This window comes from Gopherus flavomarginatus, chromosome 18, assembly GCF_025201925.1.
Source record: "Gopherus flavomarginatus isolate rGopFla2 chromosome 18, rGopFla2.mat.asm, whole genome shotgun sequence".
Taxonomy (NCBI): domain Eukaryota; kingdom Metazoa; phylum Chordata; order Testudines; family Testudinidae; genus Gopherus; species Gopherus flavomarginatus.
The window spans coordinates 20,867,398-20,884,829 of record NC_066634.1 but is presented as its reverse complement, the minus strand read 5'-3'; the positions used below and the strand labels follow the sequence as shown (position 1 = coordinate 20,884,829).

General features: G+C 44.6%; 1 protein-coding gene across 3 annotated transcripts; it reads left to right on the top strand.

Moving 5' to 3' along the window:
- Window positions 1-7,055: 7,055 nt before the first annotated feature.
- LOC127037123 (phospholipase A2 inhibitor and Ly6/PLAUR domain-containing protein-like) lies at window positions 7,056-17,096 on the top strand. 3 transcript variants are annotated; one of them, XM_050928622.1, is made up of 7 exons: window positions 7,070-7,126; window positions 8,340-8,466; window positions 10,457-10,614; window positions 11,171-11,287; window positions 15,194-15,346; window positions 15,758-15,898; window positions 16,482-16,671. In XM_050928622.1, the coding sequence occupies exons 3-7, from the start codon at window positions 10,566-10,568 to the stop codon at window positions 16,601-16,603; spliced, it is 582 nt and encodes a 193-aa protein (XP_050784579.1). In that variant the 5' UTR covers window positions 7,070-7,126; window positions 8,340-8,466; window positions 10,457-10,565; the 3' UTR covers window positions 16,604-16,671. The 3 variants fall into 3 exon arrangements, with proteins under 3 accessions (XP_050784578.1, XP_050784579.1, XP_050784577.1); XM_050928621.1 differs by lacking the exons at window positions 8,340-8,466; window positions 16,482-16,671 and adding an exon at window positions 16,688-17,096 and having other exon boundaries at window positions 7,056-7,126; XM_050928620.1 differs by lacking the exons at window positions 7,070-7,126; window positions 16,482-16,671 and adding an exon at window positions 16,688-17,096 and having other exon boundaries at window positions 8,452-8,466.
- Window positions 17,097-17,432: the final 336 nt, after the last annotated feature.

Below are 17,432 nucleotides of genomic sequence, written 5' to 3'. Positions count from 1 at the left end.
ATGTTTTATTTGATTTTGCTTGGTAACTTATTTTGTTTTGTCTGTTATTACTTGAAACCACTTAAATCCTACTTTTTATACTTAATAAAATCAATTTTGTTATTAATTAACCCAGAGTAAGTGATTAATAGCTGGAGGAGCAAACAGCTGTGCATATCTCTTCATCAGTGTTATAGAGGGCGGACAATTTATGAGTTTATGCAGAGTAAAACAGATTTATTTGGAGTTTAGATCCCATTGGGAACTGGGTGTCTGGGTACTGGAGACAGGAGTACTTCCTAGGCTGTTTTCAGTTAAGTCTGCAGCATTGGGACATGGTTCAGACCCTGGGTCTGTGTTGCAGCAGGTTAGTCTGTCTGGCTCAATAAGGCAGAGTTCTGCAGTTCCAAGCTGGCAGGGAAAATGGGCTCAGAGGTAGTCTCAGCACATCAGGTGACAGTCCCAAGGGGGTCTCTGTGACCGAACCTGTCACAATAAGTACAACAGAATAGCACAAGCATGCAGATCAAAGCCAGCTCGAGTAATTCTACACAAGCATCAGTCACACTTAGTGCTTGTACGCAGCCTTGCTTCACTCCATTTGAGATTTCAATGCATGAGAAAAGTCACCAGTGGAGAGCACTTGCACTGACATTCGGTTTCAGGGTCAGTAACTGGTTAAACGATGGGAAACAGGGTAGGAATAAATGGTCAGTTCTCACAGTGGAGGGAAGTAAATTGCAGGATCCCCCAGGGATCTATACTGGGAACAGTGCTGTTCAACATATTAATAAATGATCTGGAAAAAGGGATCAACAGTGAGATGGGAAAGTTTGCAGGGGATACAAAATTACTCAAGATAGTTAAGTCTAAAGCAGACTGTAAAGACTTACAAAGGGATCTCACAAAGCTGAGTGACTAGGCAACAAAATGGCACATGAAATTCAGTGTCGATAAATGCAAAGTAATGGGCACTAGAAAACTTAATTCCACCTATACATACAAAATAATGAGGTCTAAATTAGCTGTCACCACTCAAGGAAGAGATCTTGGAGTCATTGTGGAGAGTTCTCTGAAAAGATCTGCTCAATGTGCAGTGGCAGTCAAAATGTTGGGAAAGGGATAGATAATAAGACAGAAAATATCATATTGCCTCTACATAAATCCATGGTATGTCCACACCTTGAATATGTGTGCAGATGTGGTCACCTCATATCAAAAAAAGATATATTGGAATTGGAAAAGGTTCAGTAAAGGGCAACAAAAATGATTAGGGGTATAGAACAGCTTCCGTATGAGGAGAGATTAATAAGACTGGGACTTTTCACCTTGGAAAAGAGGCAACTAAGGGGGAATATGATAGAGGTCTATAAAATCATGAGTGGTATAGAGAAAGTAAATAAGGAAGTGTTGTTTACTCCTTCTCATAATACAAGAACAAGGGGTCACGAAATGAAATTAATAGGTGGCAGGTTTAAAACAAACACAAGAAAGTATTTTTTCATGCAGCACACTGTCAGCCTCTGGAACTCCTTGCCAGAGGGTGTTGGGAAGACCAGTACTATAAGGGGGTTCAAAAGGGAGCTAGATAGATTCATGGAAGATAAGTCCATCAATGGCTATTAGCCAGGATGGGCAGGAATGGTGTCCCCAGCCTCTGTTTGCCAGAAGCTGGGATTGGGTAACAGGGCATGGATCACTTGATGATAACCTGTCTGTTCATTCCATTTGGGGCATCTGGCATTGGTCACTGTCAGCAGACAGGATACTGGGCTTGATGGACCTTTGGTCTGACCCAGTGTGACCATTCTTATGATCTTATGTTTAGAGGAAAAAAGGAAAGAAAGGTTATTAAAGAGAAGAAAGAGTGTTTGGTTAGGTTTAGTAAGGAGAGATGATTTTAAAGGCTTAGTTTGGCATGTTATTAAAGAATAAGAAAAATTAAATAAATTTAAAATGTTTTTTAAATATAAAGTTAGGTTAAAAAAGAACACATGGCAAAAAAGGGAATTTTATAAAGCAGAGACTGTTTAGTTAGCACATGGTAAAAACATAAAGGCAGGTTAAGAAAGAAACATTTAAAACATTAAATATAAGGGTAGGTTAAAAAAAGAGCATTTAAAAACATAAAATAAAAGAGAAACATATAAAGATAGGTTAAAAGAGAGACCAGGGCAGGAAAAGGGAAAAGAAAGCCCCTTTGCAAAGGGCAAAGATAGACAGCACATGGTTGAGTCAGAGAGAGAGAGAGAGAGAGAGAGAGCTTACCCTCGCCGCTGCTCCTGGGTAAAGAGAGTGCTTCCAAGACTCACAACCCCTCAGGATAGTTGTCACCACCTTTGGGTGGGACCAATCAGATGCTGTTCTATAGCTGTGTCATAGGACACATTTTCCTGAACAAATCCTATAGTCCCAAGATTTTTAAACAGGAGCCATCTCCCTCCCCTCTTTACACCCCCCTTTAACTGCCTTATTTTTATCTAAAAAACAGACTTGTAGCATCTTTCCCGCCATATAGTACTTTTACATAAGTGTTTTAATAAAGGTTAAAACCATAAGTCCTTAGTAACAAAAAATTTTAAAAAGTTTTCCACTATATTTTAGACTAACATTGGTCACTTTTTAGTAAGAACAATTTGAAGCAGCGTGCTTTTTCGGCAAAGCCACTGTTAGCAAAAGTAGCATCTGTGAGTCAGTGGATCAGAGATAAGGCTGGTTCTTTTTCTGCTTTTTAACGAAAGCAAGTAAAAGTTATATTAAGTTTTGTCAAGGAATAAAGCTCTGCTTTCTAACCACTTGAAAAGACAAGACTATATGAAGAAACTGCCCTTTATTTAGCACTTTTGCATGTTTTAATAAAAAATGGGCATGCAGAAACACCCCAGGGTTAAACCCACAAACACTTACTAACAAAAAATTTATAAAAGCCTTTCCCTTTGCTTTTAGTGAGAACAATCTGAAGCTGCAGGAAAACAGCATCTGTGAGCCAGTGGATCAGAGAGAAGAAGATTGCTTCTTCCCCAACTTTTTAACAAATAGAGGTGAAAGTTAGATTAAGTCTTGTACAGGAATAAACACTTTAAAAGACAAACCTATATGATAACACATCCCTTCATTTGGCACTTTTGCACGTGTTTCAATAAAAAGCTAGCATACAGAAACATCCCAGGGCTAAAAACACAGAGAATCTCTTTATACAAGTAATTTATAATGATAAAATAGATTCCCCTCCACGTTTTAGACTAATATTGGTCATTTTTTAGTAAGGACAATTTGAAGCAGTGTGCTTTTGCAGCAAAACCCCTGTTAGCAAACACAGCATCTGTGAGTCAGTGGATCAGAGTTAAGAAGATAAGAGATAAGATAAGAAGGCTGCTTCTTCCCCCGCTTTTTAACAAATACTACTGAAAGGTATATTCAGTTTTGTAAAGGAATAAGCGCTTGAGAAGACAAGCCTATATGAAGACACATCTCTTTATTTAACATTTTTACAGGTGTGTTTCAATAAAACAGAGCATACAGAAACATCCCAGCTTTAAAACCACAGGTCCTCAGTTTATATTCCCCTTATTCTGTAATTCAGTGGATAAGAGAGAAGTTTATTTTCCTCCACACTTTTTAACAAATTTAACAAAAGTTATATTAAGCTTTCAGTTTCTTAGGACTTTTAGATTTAAGTATGAATTTTTCTGTTACATTATCAGAATGTCTTTATTTTTAAATGTTTGCAACTCATGTGCTGAGACACAGGTACATGCTCCTATGTTTGTTTTGGGGCTATAGATTTTATTAAAATAATACATCACAGGCTGGAGCCTTGGCTTTCTCTATATTTTAAAAACAGATACGACTAATTTAGCCAGTGATCCATGCACTATAGTCTTTACTTAAATCTCTACACTTCTCTTTGATCCACTGCATTACAGAATAAGGGGAATATAAACTGGCTATTACTAAGGACCTGTAGTTTTAAACCTGGGGTGTTTCTGCATGCTCTATTTTATTGAAACACGCCTGTAAAAATGTTCAATAAAGGGCTCTGTCGTCATATAGGTTTGTCTTTTCTAGTGTTTATTCCTTTACAAAATTTAATCTAACTTTCACCTGTGTTTGTGGAAAAGTGGGGGAAGAAGCAATCTTCTTCTCTCTGATCCACTGGCTCACAGATGCTGTTTTTCCTGCAGTTTCAAATTGTCCTCACTAAAAGCAGAGGGAAAAGCTTTTAAAAACTTTAGTAGTAAGGGTTTGTGGGTTTAACCGTGGGGTGTTTCTGCATGCTCATTTTTTATTAAAACATATGCAAATGTGCTAAATAAAGGGCAGTTTCTTCATATAGACTTGTCTTTTCAAGTGATTAGAAAGCAGAGCTTTATTCCTTTACAAATCTTAATAGTACTTTTATTTGCTTTTGTTAAAAAATGGGGGAAGAAGCAGCCTTCTTATCTCTGATCCACTGACTCAAAGACGCTGTTTTTGCTAACAAGGGCTTTGCTGCAGCTTCAAATTGTCCTCACTAAAAATTGACCAATGTTAGTCTAAAACATAGGGGAAAACTTTTAAAAATTGTTTGTTACTAAGGGCTTATGGTTTTAACCCTTGTTAAAGCACCTGTGTAAAAGTGCTACATGGCGGGAAAGATGCTTGGGGTCAGTTTTGTCAGATAAGAATAAGGCAGGTAAAGGAGTGGGAGGAGAAGGAAATGGCTCTTGTTTAAAGTCTTGGGACTATAGGATTGGTTCAGGAAAATGTATTCTATCACACATCTGTAGAAAAGCATCTGATTGGTCCGATCCAAAGGTAGTCATAACTAGCCTGAGGAGTTGTGAGTCTTGGAAGCACTTTCTTTACCCAGGAGCAGCCACAAGGGGTAAGCTCTCTCTCTCCCTGAATCCATAGGGTGACCAGATGTCCTGATTCTATAGAGACCGTCCTGATTTTTGGGGCTTTTTCTTATATAGGCACCTATTACCTCCCACCCCCGTCCTGATTTTTCACACTTGCTATCTGGTCATCCTATTAATCAACCATGTGCTGTCTATCTTTGCCCTTTGCAAAGGGGCTTTCTTTTCCCCTTTCTTGCCCTGTTCTCTCTTATCCTATCTTTATATGTTTCTCTTTTATTTAACTCTTTTTAAACACTCTTTTCTTAACCTATCCTTATATTTCATATTTTAAATGTTTCTTTCTTAACCTGCCTTTATATTTTTACCATGTGCTTACTACACAGTCTCTGCTTTATACAGTTTCCTTTTTTTTTGCCGTGTTCTTTTTTAACCTCATGTTATATTTAATCAACTTTTTAAATTTATTTAATTTCTTTTTATTCTTTAATAACATGCCAAACTAGGCCTTTAAAATCATCTCTCCTTACTAAACCTAACCAAAAATCTCTTTTCTTTAATAACTTTTCTTTCCTTTTCTCCTCTAAACCTTACCAAATCTTTCTTTTTTTTTTTTTTTAATCTTTAAGCTCTCTCACTCTATTCTTTCAACCTTTTTCTCTAAACCAGTGGTTCCCAAACTTGGTTCACCACTTGTGCAGGGAAAGCCCCTGGTGGGCTGGGCCACTTTGTTTACCTGCCTGCTCCCAGTGCCCGTAGTTCGCTGCTCCAGACCAATGGGAGCAGTTGGAAGCGGCATAGGCCAAGGGACATACTGGCTGCCCCTTCCAGCAGCTCCCATTGGCCTGGAGCAGTGAACCGCGGCCACTGGGAGCTGCAATAGGCAAAACCTGCAGACGCAGCAGGTAAACAAACTGGCCCGGCCCGCCAGGGATTTTCCCTGCACAAGCAGTGGAACAAGTTTGGGAACCACTGCTCTAAACAATCAACCAAATGTATCAAAGCACAAGCATGCAACATTCCCCCTATTCAAACATGAAAAATAATTTAAAAAAAATTCAAAATGGCAAACACTGCCAAACCTTGATATCAATGGAAACAGGAACGGAGGGCAGGACATAAGCATTAAAGGAGGCATAGACACCTGTCAAAAATACATGGTGATGAATGCTATCAAGGTTATACTACTCTCAAGCTCCCCTTCTCTGAACCTTAGTCTCAATTCCCTGTCTGGAGCTGGGAACACAACGCTGAGGTTAGTCAGCTTTGCTTTCCCTTATGATCCTGACAGGGTCAATTGCCCCAGAACTATTTTATTCTGGGATTCTGTTCTTCCATAGATTGACAGCTGTTTGACAATGGATCTTTCAACTAGAATCAGTTTTCTGGGCAAAAGCAGAAAACAAAAAAAAGTCATGGCCTGTTTGGGCCTTTTATGTTTGCTTGTTATTCCTTGCTTTGTTATCTTTCCAATTCCCCCCATTTCACAGTGAAATGGAGGGCTGAAAAGGGGGAGGGGAAATGAAAAACAAAAAATGTCAAACTCAAACATTTCCAGGATTTTTTTGTGAAAATGAAATTAAAAGTAAGAAACGGAATGCAAATGGCTTGAAATTTTTCATGAAAAATTTCCCCCTTAAATGAAGAGTTGCCACTCATTAAATATTATTACTTTTGGGATGGAAGCAGCCCTACCATAGTTAAGGTTCCATCAGGCTCTTTGTTACAATCTGATTTTAAGTGTTCAGCAATCTACATATATTATCCAATTATCCTAAAAATGGGTATGACAGTAAAGCAATTGTTCTCAACCTGTAGCCCACGGGTCGCATGCAGCTCAATTAGCAGACAGCTGCAGGCACGGCCCAGCTTAGCTGTGTGCTAAAGGCTGCGAGCTCTAGACTGCTGCATGACCCTGCACAGCAGCTTGGGGTCCAGGGCTCCGGTTGAGTCTGGGATCTTGGTTGGGTCCTGGGTTGGGATCCTGGCTGCTCCCCAGACCTACAATGTTGGGGTGAGGATCCCCATGGAGTCTAGAGTCCCAATGGGTTTCAGTGTCAGGGTCTCCTCCCTGTCCCTACCCCATGCAAGCATCTAACATCATTGGGGAGCTTCCGCTGCTTGTGGCTTTGTAACAGCACAACAGGAAACTGTGCAAACTGCACTTGAGTGGGGAGTGGGGGCGCGTCTGGCTACACTTATAAATAAAAGACAGCCTGGTAGACTCTGTGGCTTATCAATTCAGGACCAGGAGATGAGTCTGCTGTGAGGACTGGTTCCCAATACTGGTATTACTTTGGCTATAGGTGAGTGCTATTCCAGCTTTACTTTACTATGAAAGCCCTCCATTAAAATGGTTGGTCCACCACAGTGTGTCTTACAGACCTTTAGAGCAGTCGTTCTCAACCTGGGATCCAAGGCCCCGTGGGGGCCTGAGAGCAGGTTTCAGAGGGGGGGCGGGGGGAGGAGCACCAAGCAGGGCCAGCATTAAACTTACATGGGCCCAGAATAGAAAGCTGAAGCCCTGCTGCATGGGGTTGAAACCTGGGCCCTGAGCCATGACATCTGAGGCTGAAGCCAAAATCTGAGCAATGTAACTTTGTGGCGGTTCTTCTGGCACGGGGCCCCAGGCAATTGCCCTGCTTGCTACCCCCTAATGCTGGCCCAGGCTTTTATATGCAGAAAACCAGTTATTGCAACACAGGTGGGCCGTGGAGTTTTTATAGCATGTTGGGGGGCGGGGATTGAGAGAAAAAGAATGAGAACCCCTTCTTTAGAGGGAGAACTCTGAGGGGATTGTACAACCGGTGGAATTGACATTTAGCTATTAGCTAATGCTTTAGTTGGAGATTCTGTCTCAGTTAAAGAGCATGGGGCAGCACTTAGTGAGGTGAGGGTTTGTACATTCTTGCCTGACATAGCTGGGTTTATGGGGGAAAGATATTGCCCTGTGGAGTGAGAGTCTTATAGAATCCAAGGAATGGATATTTTATATGCTGCTCCCAATGCCTAGACCACTTTGAGTACAGGCTATAGATTTCTGTATCACCTGCAACTGAGAGGACCGGTCAGCTATTAACCCAAATGCTGGAATGCTGCTAGCTGTGCAGATTACTCCAGACAGTTTGTTTACTAATAGGGTTCTCAGACATTTTAAAAGACTCAGATGCTGCCATTCTCCTCCAACTCTGAAGAGTTCAGATGACATATGCAGGGCCGGCTTTAGGCCTATTCCACCAATTACCCCGAATCGGGCCCCGCGCCTAAGAGGGCCCTGCACCCAGTGAGAATCCCTTCCCTGGCTAGAGGCACCTTTTTAATTTTTACTCACCTGGCTGCGCTCCGGGTCTTCGGCAGCACTTCAGTGGCGGGTCTTTCGCTCGCTCTGGGTCTTAGTGCTGCCGAAGACCTGGAGCAAGTGAAGGACCCGCAGCCAAAGTGCCTCTGAAGACTTGGAGCACTGCCCGGTGAGTATAAGCCCCATATGTTTTTTTACATGTGTGTGTTTTTTTTTTTTAGTCATCTCTGCTGGGGCCCTGTCGAAACTGTTCGAATTGGGCCCCACACTTCCTAAAGCTGGCCCTGGACACACGCTTGCATATTATGATTACAGACTGAGAAATCATCATCAGAGGGGTGTTTTGATGTATGTACTAAAATATAGGAAATGTTAGATTGAAACCTTATATTTGAATGTATATGAGAGGAACAAAGTGTGAAGGAAGTCTGTATTAGGTGCACGAATTGTATGCAGGATATGTATAGCAGTGTTAGTCCCCAGGATAATAGAGACCTCTGACCTGAGGAAGAGCTCTGTGTGGCTCAAAAGCATGTCAGGTCTGTTCAGTAAAAGAACCATCTTGTCTCCGTAAGGAGCACCAGTGCATTTACTGCCTAACAGTTTTTGTTGAAGTTATTGATAGTGTTCCAAATGCTATTTACAATATTTTCTTGAGCATTAAATCTTTGTTTTACTGAGTGCTTGTCTTCATATACAACGCTGCGGTAGGGTAGCACTTTAGTGAAGATGCTACTGCACCATTAATCCACCTGTCTGAGAGGCAGTACACACAGGTGCCAACTTTCAGCTTTCCCCCGGTGTGCTCTACGACCACTCCATCCCGAGGTCCCACCCCCAATCCCAATCCCACTCCCACTTCAATCCTTCCCCAAGGCCCCATCCCCACCTTTTCCTGCCTCCAGTCTGCCCCCTCCCCGAGAGCACCCTGCCCTCGCTCTGCCTCTTGCCCCTGCCCCAGCACCTCCCACCCACTACCGTACAATTGATCAGCGATGGGCAGGAGGTGCTGAGGGGAAGGAGGAGCTGATCGGTGGGGACTGCTGAACAGCTGATCAGTGGGTGGCTGCTGAGCACCCACTATTTTTTTCCCTGGGTGTTCCAGCCCCAGAGCACCCACGGAGTCGGTGCCTGTAGGCAATAGCCATGTCGACAGCAGAAGCTCTGCCACTGACAAAGCGCTGTCCACACAGAGGGTTAGGTCAGTATAACTAAACTACATCACCCCACACCCCTGAGTGACACAGTTATACTGATATAGGTCTGTAGCGTAGACCTGACCTAAGAAACTGTGTGGTACTCTTTGTGGTTGACTGGGAACTGTTAACACCTATTTATCAGGGGTTTACATATAGCCCTAAAGTTGAACTCTGTGTAAATGGTTTCACAAAAGACAGAACTCTGGCCTGTGCTTCAGCAAAGGGCTATGCAGAGGTGCAGGAAGATGGTGAGTGTAATAATTATAGATAATATTGCCCCAGCACACATGCTTGGTGCATGGCCGAGTACATGGCCCGGAGATCAGGGCAAGGGGGCAAGAGCTGAGAATGAGCATTCACTCTCTCTTCTCAAACAGGCACCCTATGAAAATAAAAGGCAACAAGCATAAAGGTGGCAGATGAAAAAAACCTTTGGGTGCTTTACACAACCTGTCATTAACCTGTGCAGTTCCCTGCCACAGGAAATGCTAATAGTTCCTGGGCACCTTTAACCTGATGTTTAATGACTAGGGCTCTACCAAATTCACGGTCATGAAAAACGCGTCATGGACCACGACATCTGGTCTCCTCCTGTGAAATCTGGTCTTTTGTGTGCTTTTACCCTATATTATACAGATTTCACAGGGGGAGACCAGCGTTGCCCAGATTGGGGGTCCTGATCCAAAACGGAGATGCAGGGGGGTCACCCAGCTCTGAAGGCAGCACCCCACCAGCAGCACTGCAAAATTAAGGGTGGCAATACCATACCATGCCTCCCTTACTTCTGCACTGATGCTAGTGATGGCTCTGCCTTCAGAACTAGGCTCCCAGCCAGCAGTCACTGCTCTCCAGCTGCCCAGCTCTGAAGACACTCCCAATGCCAGCAGCAGTGCAGAAATAAGGGTAGCAGTACCAGAACCCCCCAAAAAATAACCTTGTGACCACTCCACAACTCCTTTTCTGGTCAGGATCCCTACAATTACAATACCATGAAATTTCAGATTTAAATAGATGAAATAATGAAATTTACCATTTTTAAAATCCTATGACAATGAAATTGACCAAAATGGACCGTGAATTTCATAGAGCCCTATTAATGACACTTACATCACACCATTCAATTTATTTCCTTTTTGCAGGTGAAATTCCTCTTGTGACTTCTCTTCAGCCCCTGCTTGTATAAATCCTCTGGACGGAGAATTTGTTGCATCAGAGACCCCAGCTCCAATTCAGTCTCTTCCTATCACCATGAAGGCTCCCTTCTTTCTCTGCATTCTCTTTGCTCTCCTAGGTCTGGGTGAGTCAGGGCTGTTTCTCTGCAGGAACTTGCAATCTAGTTTGTATAAAATAGCAAAAGTCCAACTTGGTCCTTTGTATAAATTTGTTTATAAATGTCACCAAAAAGCCAGTATCGGGAAAAATGGGCCAACTGGACATGTCGAAGGGAAAAGAACAGATTCCTTGTGAAGTCCCTAGTTGGCATGACAACACATTGAAATATTCTAGAAATAAGAGGAAATATTGATACTTGAAGTCCTCCAAGACATGTTCTGAATAGTTCCTTTTTAGAAATGGCTGGAAAATTGGTATTTTATCCCTCACCAAGAAATGTTGTGGGAAAAATCCACTTTTGAAAATCCCCCGTTGGGAAATGCTGATTTTCCTGTATGAAATTTAAAAAACGGGGACTATGTAGCCAGGGTCAGAGCGTGCGTGTGTGTGTGTGTGTTTGTGTGTGTGTGTGTGTCAGAGAGAAAGCACTGGCAGGTTGCACCAGATGGTTTCCCTAAGAACCCAGGGGAAGGTGAGGGGGCAAGGGACAAATCTACATAAATGTCTCTCTCCTTTTCTAGGTGCCTGTCTGCAGTGTGAGGTTTGCTCTGAGTTCGGCAGGGACTGCAGGGGCAGCATGGAGACCTGCAGTTCTGGAGAAGATTCCTGTGCCATCACTGTGTTTGAAACCCTCATAGGTAGATCAGCCAGATCTCACATCAGCATGGTCAAGTGCTCAGAGCACACTCTGATCTATTCCGAGTTCTGGGTGAAGAATGAGGTCTAGTGGGTTGGAGCAGGAGATAGACTGGGTTTTATTCTGAACTTGGGGAATGGGGCCAGTGAGTTGGAGCAGCAATAGTTTTAGGGGTGGATCACTTGAGGAACCATCAAGGGTGATCTGGTCAGGGGGGTGCTGTGCAGCAGCGCAGAGGTGTGCGTTGCTGACTGGTAGAAGAGGGCCACAAACTCACAGAGGTGACCCTCAAGGATGTGAGGGAGATTCCCAAATCTGAGCCTTTTTTTTTAGGTGGCAAATCTGAGGAACCGTCCCAGATTGAGGTGTTATAAGAGGAGGTTTTGGAACAAATTGATAAACTAAACCAGGGGTTCTCAGAGTTTTGTACTGGTGACCCCTTTCACACAGCAAGCCCAAGTGCGACCCCCCCTTTATACGTTAAAAACACCTTTTCATATATTTAACACCATTATAAATGCTGGAGGCAAAGCGAGGTTTGGGGTAGAGGCTGACAGCTCGCGACCCCCCATGTAATAACCTCATGGCCCCTTGAGGGGTCCAGACCCCCAGTTTGAGAACCCCTGAACTAAACAGTAATAAGTCACCAGGACCAGATGGGGTTTACCCAAGAGTTCTGAAAGAACTCAGATGTGAAACTGCAGGACTACTAACTGTTGTCTGTAACCTTCTGTACCAAAATGACTGGAGGATAGCTAATGTGATGCCTGTGATGGGTTGGATCACAGAGACCCCCTTGGGACTGCCAACTGATATGCTGAGACTACCTCTAAGCCTGTTTTCCCTGCCAGCTTGGGACTTCAGTGCCTGGTTTGAGCCAGACACACTAGCCTGCTACAAACACAGACCGAAGCCTGGACCACATCCCCCACAAGCTGCAGGCTTAACTGAAAACAGCTTAAGAAGTGCTCCTGTCTCCAGCATTCAGATACACAGCTCCCAATGGGGTCCAAACCCCAAATAAATTCATTTTACCCTGCATAAAGCTTATACAGAGCAAACTCATAAATTGTTCGCCCTCTATAACACTGATAGAGAGGAATGCACAGCTGTTTTCCTCCACCCCAGGAATTAATACATACTCTGGGTTAATTAATAAGTAAAAAGTGATTTTATTAAACACAGAAAGTAGGATTTAGGTGGTTCCAAGTAATAATAGACAGAAAAAAGTGAATTACCAAGCAAAATAGAATAAAACACGCAAGTCTAAGCCTAATACAGTAAGAAAACTGAATACAGATAAAACAAGTATGTGGACAAGGCGGGGGGGTCCAGTGAATATAGTGTATTTAGATATTCAGAAAGCATTTCACAAGGTCCCTCACCAAAGGCTCTTAAGCAAAGTAAGCTGTCATGGGATAAGAGGGAAGGTTCTCTCCTGGATTGGTAACTGGTTAAAAGATAGGAAACAAAGGGTAGATATAAATAGTCATTTTTCAGAATGGAGAGAGATAAATAGTGTTGTCCCCCAGGGGTCTGTATTGGGCACAGTCCTATTTAAGATACTCATAAATGATCTGGAAAAAGGGGTAAACAGTGAGGTGGCAACATTTGCAGATGATACAAAACTACTCAAGATAGTTAAGTCCCAGGCAAACTGCAAAGAGCTACAAAAAGATCTCTCAAGACAGTGACTGGGCAACAAAATGGCAGATGAAATGTAATATTGATAAACGCGAAGTAATGCACATTGGAAAACATAATCCTAACTATACAGATAAAATGATGGGGTCTAAATTAGCTATTACAACTCAAGAAAGAGATCTTGGAGTCATTGTGGATAGTTCTCTGAAAACATCCACTCAATGTGCAGGGCAGTCAAAAAAGTGAACAGAATGTTGGGAACCATTAAGAAAGAGATAGAGAATAAGACAGAAAGTGTCATATTGCCTGTATATAAATCCATGGTATGCTCACTTTTTGAATACGGCATGCAGATGTGGTCGCCCATCTCGAAAAAGATATATTGGATTCAGAAAAGGGGAACAAAAATGGTTAGGGGTATGGAATGGCTGCCGTATGAGGAGAGATTAGTAAGACTGGGACTTTTCAGATTAGGAAAGAGACGACTAAGGGGGGAAGATGATAGAGGTCTATAAAATCATGAGTGGTACAGAGAAAGTAAATAAGGAAGTGTTATTTACTCCTCTTAACACAAGTACTAGGGGCCACCTAATGAAATTAATAGGCAGCAGCTTTAAAACAAACAAAAGGAAGTATTTTTTCACACAATGCACAGTCAATCTTTGGAACTCCTTGCCAGAGGATGTTGTGACGGCCAAGACTATAACAGGGTTCAAAGAAGAACTAGATAAAATAATGGAGGCTAGTCCATCAATGGCTACTAGCCAGGATGGGCAGGGATGGTGTCTCTAGCCTCTGTTTGCCAGAAGCTGGGAATGGGCAGCCAGGGATGGATCACTTGATCATCACCTGTTCTGTTCATTCCCTCTGGGGCACCTGGCATTGGCCATGCCGAAAGACATGCTACTGGGCTAGATGGCCCTTTAGTCTGACCCAGTATGGCCATGCTTATGTTCTTATGACACATGGAGGGACGTGCGAGATTTCTCCCTACTTTCTCCCAGCGGAGGAATGGGGGTGCAAAGAGTGACGCACATATACTCTTCCTGTTCCCTCCCAGCTTCCTGCATGCCACAAAACAGCTGATTGTGGCGGGAAGGAGGCACGGGGAAGGAGAGAGAGATACTGATCCATGGGGTAGCTGGGGAGGAGGTGTGAGCTAATAGGAGGGCTGCTGGTGGGTGGTCAGCACTCAACATTTTTTCCTGGTGGGTGCTCAAGCCCCAGAGCACCCACACAGTCGACATCTATGTGGGGGAACGTGGAGCAATGCTAGGCATTCCGTGCATCCAGGTCACTTTCCCCACTTGGGCTGCGCTGTGAGGCAAGCATCAGGAGCTGTGGCTCTCCTACCCTCCCCTTATGCAGGCCGGGTGCGGGGGAAAGTGACCTGGGTGTAGATAGCCATGACATTGCTTGTCGCTTCCACCCATGACTCGCTAGGGGTGCATGGATGAGCAGTGTTGGAGCAGGGGAGCGAGCAGCAATGTCAGCTGCTCCCTGCATCCAAGGCAGTTTCCCCATGTGGGCACAGAAGGAGAGTGCAAGGGCTAGGCGCGCAGGAGGAGGGTGCATGGGTTCGGGAAAAAGGGGGCATAGTGCAGGGTTTAAGGGCACAGTGCAGGGTTTAGGAGCACAGGAGGGGGATGCAGGATTTAGAGGCACAGGCGGGGGTGCAGGGATTGGGGTGAAGGGGGTACAGTGCAGCACAAAGTAAGGGTGGCAATACACCATATACAATGGCACCCTTACTTTGCTGCTGCTGGTGCCGGTCTTCATAGCTAGGCACCCAGCTAGCAGCTGCCACTCTCCAGGCACCCAGCTAGTGCTTAATTTGTGCTGAGGTTTGCTGGGGCTGAGCTCCTCTTTCAATATCAATTAAGCACTGGTGGGGGGAGGGAGGTAAAGGCAGCAGGGCCCTGGTGGAGGGGGAAGCCTTGGGGGCCAGAGGTGATGGGGGGTGGGGAGCCCATGGTGGCCAGGGGAAATGGGGGGGCACCGTGCCAACGGGGGCCAGAGGCGCCAAAATACAAGTTCACCCAGGGCACCATTTTCCCAAAGGCCAGTCCTGGGGTGGAGCAGGGTGTGGGCTAGGACTCAGGCCTCCAGGGTTCTGTTACTGACTCTGTGACCTCAGGCAAGTCTCCATGCTTCAGTTTCCACCTGGGTAGACTAAAGATAAAGACACAGACGTCTTTTTGAGGAGCATGGGGATAGGGTGACAGAGTTGGTGAGTAAACGTTGGTCTTCTCCTTCTGTACAGTGGGATTGGATATACAGAAAGTAATCAAGTCCTGCATGGCATCCAGTGAGTGCAGAGCCAGCCCTGTTGTTACGAGGTTTGGGGAGGGAATGGCAATAAGGAAGAGCACCACCTGTTGTGTGGGGGATGCCTGCAGTACAGCCTCCGTTACAAGTACGTATCCCTCTCTCTATCCTCCCTCCTACTACCACTCCCACACCAATTCTTCCTCTTCATTCCCCCTCTGCCCACCTACACCCCTCTTTTCTAGAACAGTCTCAGCAATGAGCCCTTGAGAACAGTCCCACTGCCGGCAGTGAATAGCACTGGGTCCCTGGGGGAAGAGGTGGAATTAAGTGAATGTGGCTCTAGACTGCCAAAAACTGCAGCTGATTCCACATGGGGCATGGTTCAACTGGTCTGTGCTGCAAACTGATGCCACAAACCTTGCTACCTCCAGTGTCTCCTGAGCTCCTGTATGGGGTATGTGGGGCTGAGCCGTTCAACCCTAACCTGCTCTCTCTGTCCTGAAGCCTATTTTGGAATATCCCCTAAGTTGACTGCATTTGCTTGTCTTCTTCACAGTGCCCCCAGCAAGTACAATCCCAAATGGTCGGCATTGCCCCGCCTGCTCTTCTGTGTTTAACTTTCCATGCAGCAAAGAGACCTTAGCTTGCACTGGATCTGAGACCCATTGCATCGCTGTAACCGGAAGCATAACAATGGGTAATTGGAATTTATTTATTCTGGTATGCTATTTGCTTTCTTATTATTTTCTCTCAGATGACACCTATGGTCTGGTAGATAAGGGATTGGGATTGGACTCCAGACACCTGAGTTCTAATATCAGACAGCAACCAGCCTATTGTCTCACCTCAGGCAAGCCTCTGTGTCTGTTTTCCCTTGGACTAGATCTCTTGCTATTGGGGCCCTGTTATGCTAGGCGCTGCACAGACCCTCACTGAGATTGGAAGGGTCCCCCATTGTGCCAGACACTGCACAGACCCAGCCATTCACCGTTGCACAGATTTTACCATCTAAATAGTAAAGGAACAATTATTACCTCCATTGTGCAGATGAGGAAACTGAGGCATGGCGAGATTACGGCTGGGATCTTCAAAGGAGTTTGGGGCACTAGGGACCCAGATCCCATTAAAATTAAACTTCTGCCTATGTTACACTCCTAAAATCTGCATCTAAGTGATGTGCCCAAGGCCAATCACGGAGTCTGTGGCAGAGCCAAGAATTGAATTCAGATATTCTGAGTCCTAGCCCAGTCCCTTCATTAACACAAGGCCTCTCTTCTTAGAGATCCCACTCCCTGCCACCAACTGTGAATTGTTTCATTGCTCAATGAAGAATGGGACTAATACAAAGCCTACTGAAGTGAATGGGTGTCATCAGTGGGTTTTAGATTTGGGATCCCAGTGATTTGTCGAAGGGCACACAGTGAGCCTGCATCAGAGCAGAGGAGGGGGACTGACACTGACCAGCTGCTTCTTTTTCCTGGGGCAGTTTTATTTCCTGTACAGATCACCATGAAGGGTTGCGCCACTGAATCTGTCTGCACCCATTTAAAAGGAGATTCAGGGATCTTCGGAGACAACATAGACCTAAGCACGGCCACATGCAGGCCAGCCCCTGGCAAGTCTGAACCGACTAAGGGACCAGCCCCGGGGGAAAGTGGCACAGCTAAGGGGCCAGCCCCTAGTGTAACCAGCCCGATTAAGGGACCAGCCCCCAGTACAAGTGGCACAGCTAAGGGACCAGCCTCCGGTGCAGCCAGCCAAACTAGGGGTCCAGCCCTTTTTGCGGCTGGCACGACTCCAGGACCATCTGGGCTTCTCCTCCTCCCAGTCCTCACAGGGTTATTCCTGTTGAAGCTCCTCTCCTGATCCCCACACACTTGCACCAGCAACACTGCACTGAATAACACCTGTTCAGCTTCCATTTGCCCTTCTCAGCTGCTGCCTTTCCATTCCAGAGACTTTTCCTTTCTGGACGGATTTGTTTCCCCTTTAGTTTATTGCAGTGAATAAAACAAACTGGAAATCAGAAAACTCTGGAACTGGCTGAATTATTTTGACAGGAAAAAATTGTCAAAAAGGTGATTAGATTTACGGAGACCCCTAGTGATGAAATTAGACAGTACACTCAGGCTTGCTCTACACTACAGAGTTACGTCTAATTTAGCCACGTTAGGTCGATTTTAAAATGAATGCATCCCAGGGCTGCCCAGATGGGGGGGCGAGTGGGGCAA

What these genes read in the sequence shown, in the direction of transcription:
- LOC127037123 (XM_050928621.1), top strand. Translation starts at nt 10,566, where the DNA reads ATGAAGGCTCCCTTCTTTCTCTGCATTCTCTTTGCTCTCCTAGGTCTG. An exon ending in CTTTGCTCTCCTAGGTCTGG is followed by an intron (nt 10,615 to 11,170) that starts GTGAGTCAGGGC and finishes CTCCTTTTCTAG; the next exon opens with GTGCCTGTCTGCAGTGTGAG. An exon ending in AACCGGAAGCATAACAATGG is followed by an intron (nt 15,899 to 16,687) that starts GTAATTGGAATT and finishes TTCCTGGGGCAG; the next exon opens with TTTTATTTCCTGTACAGATC.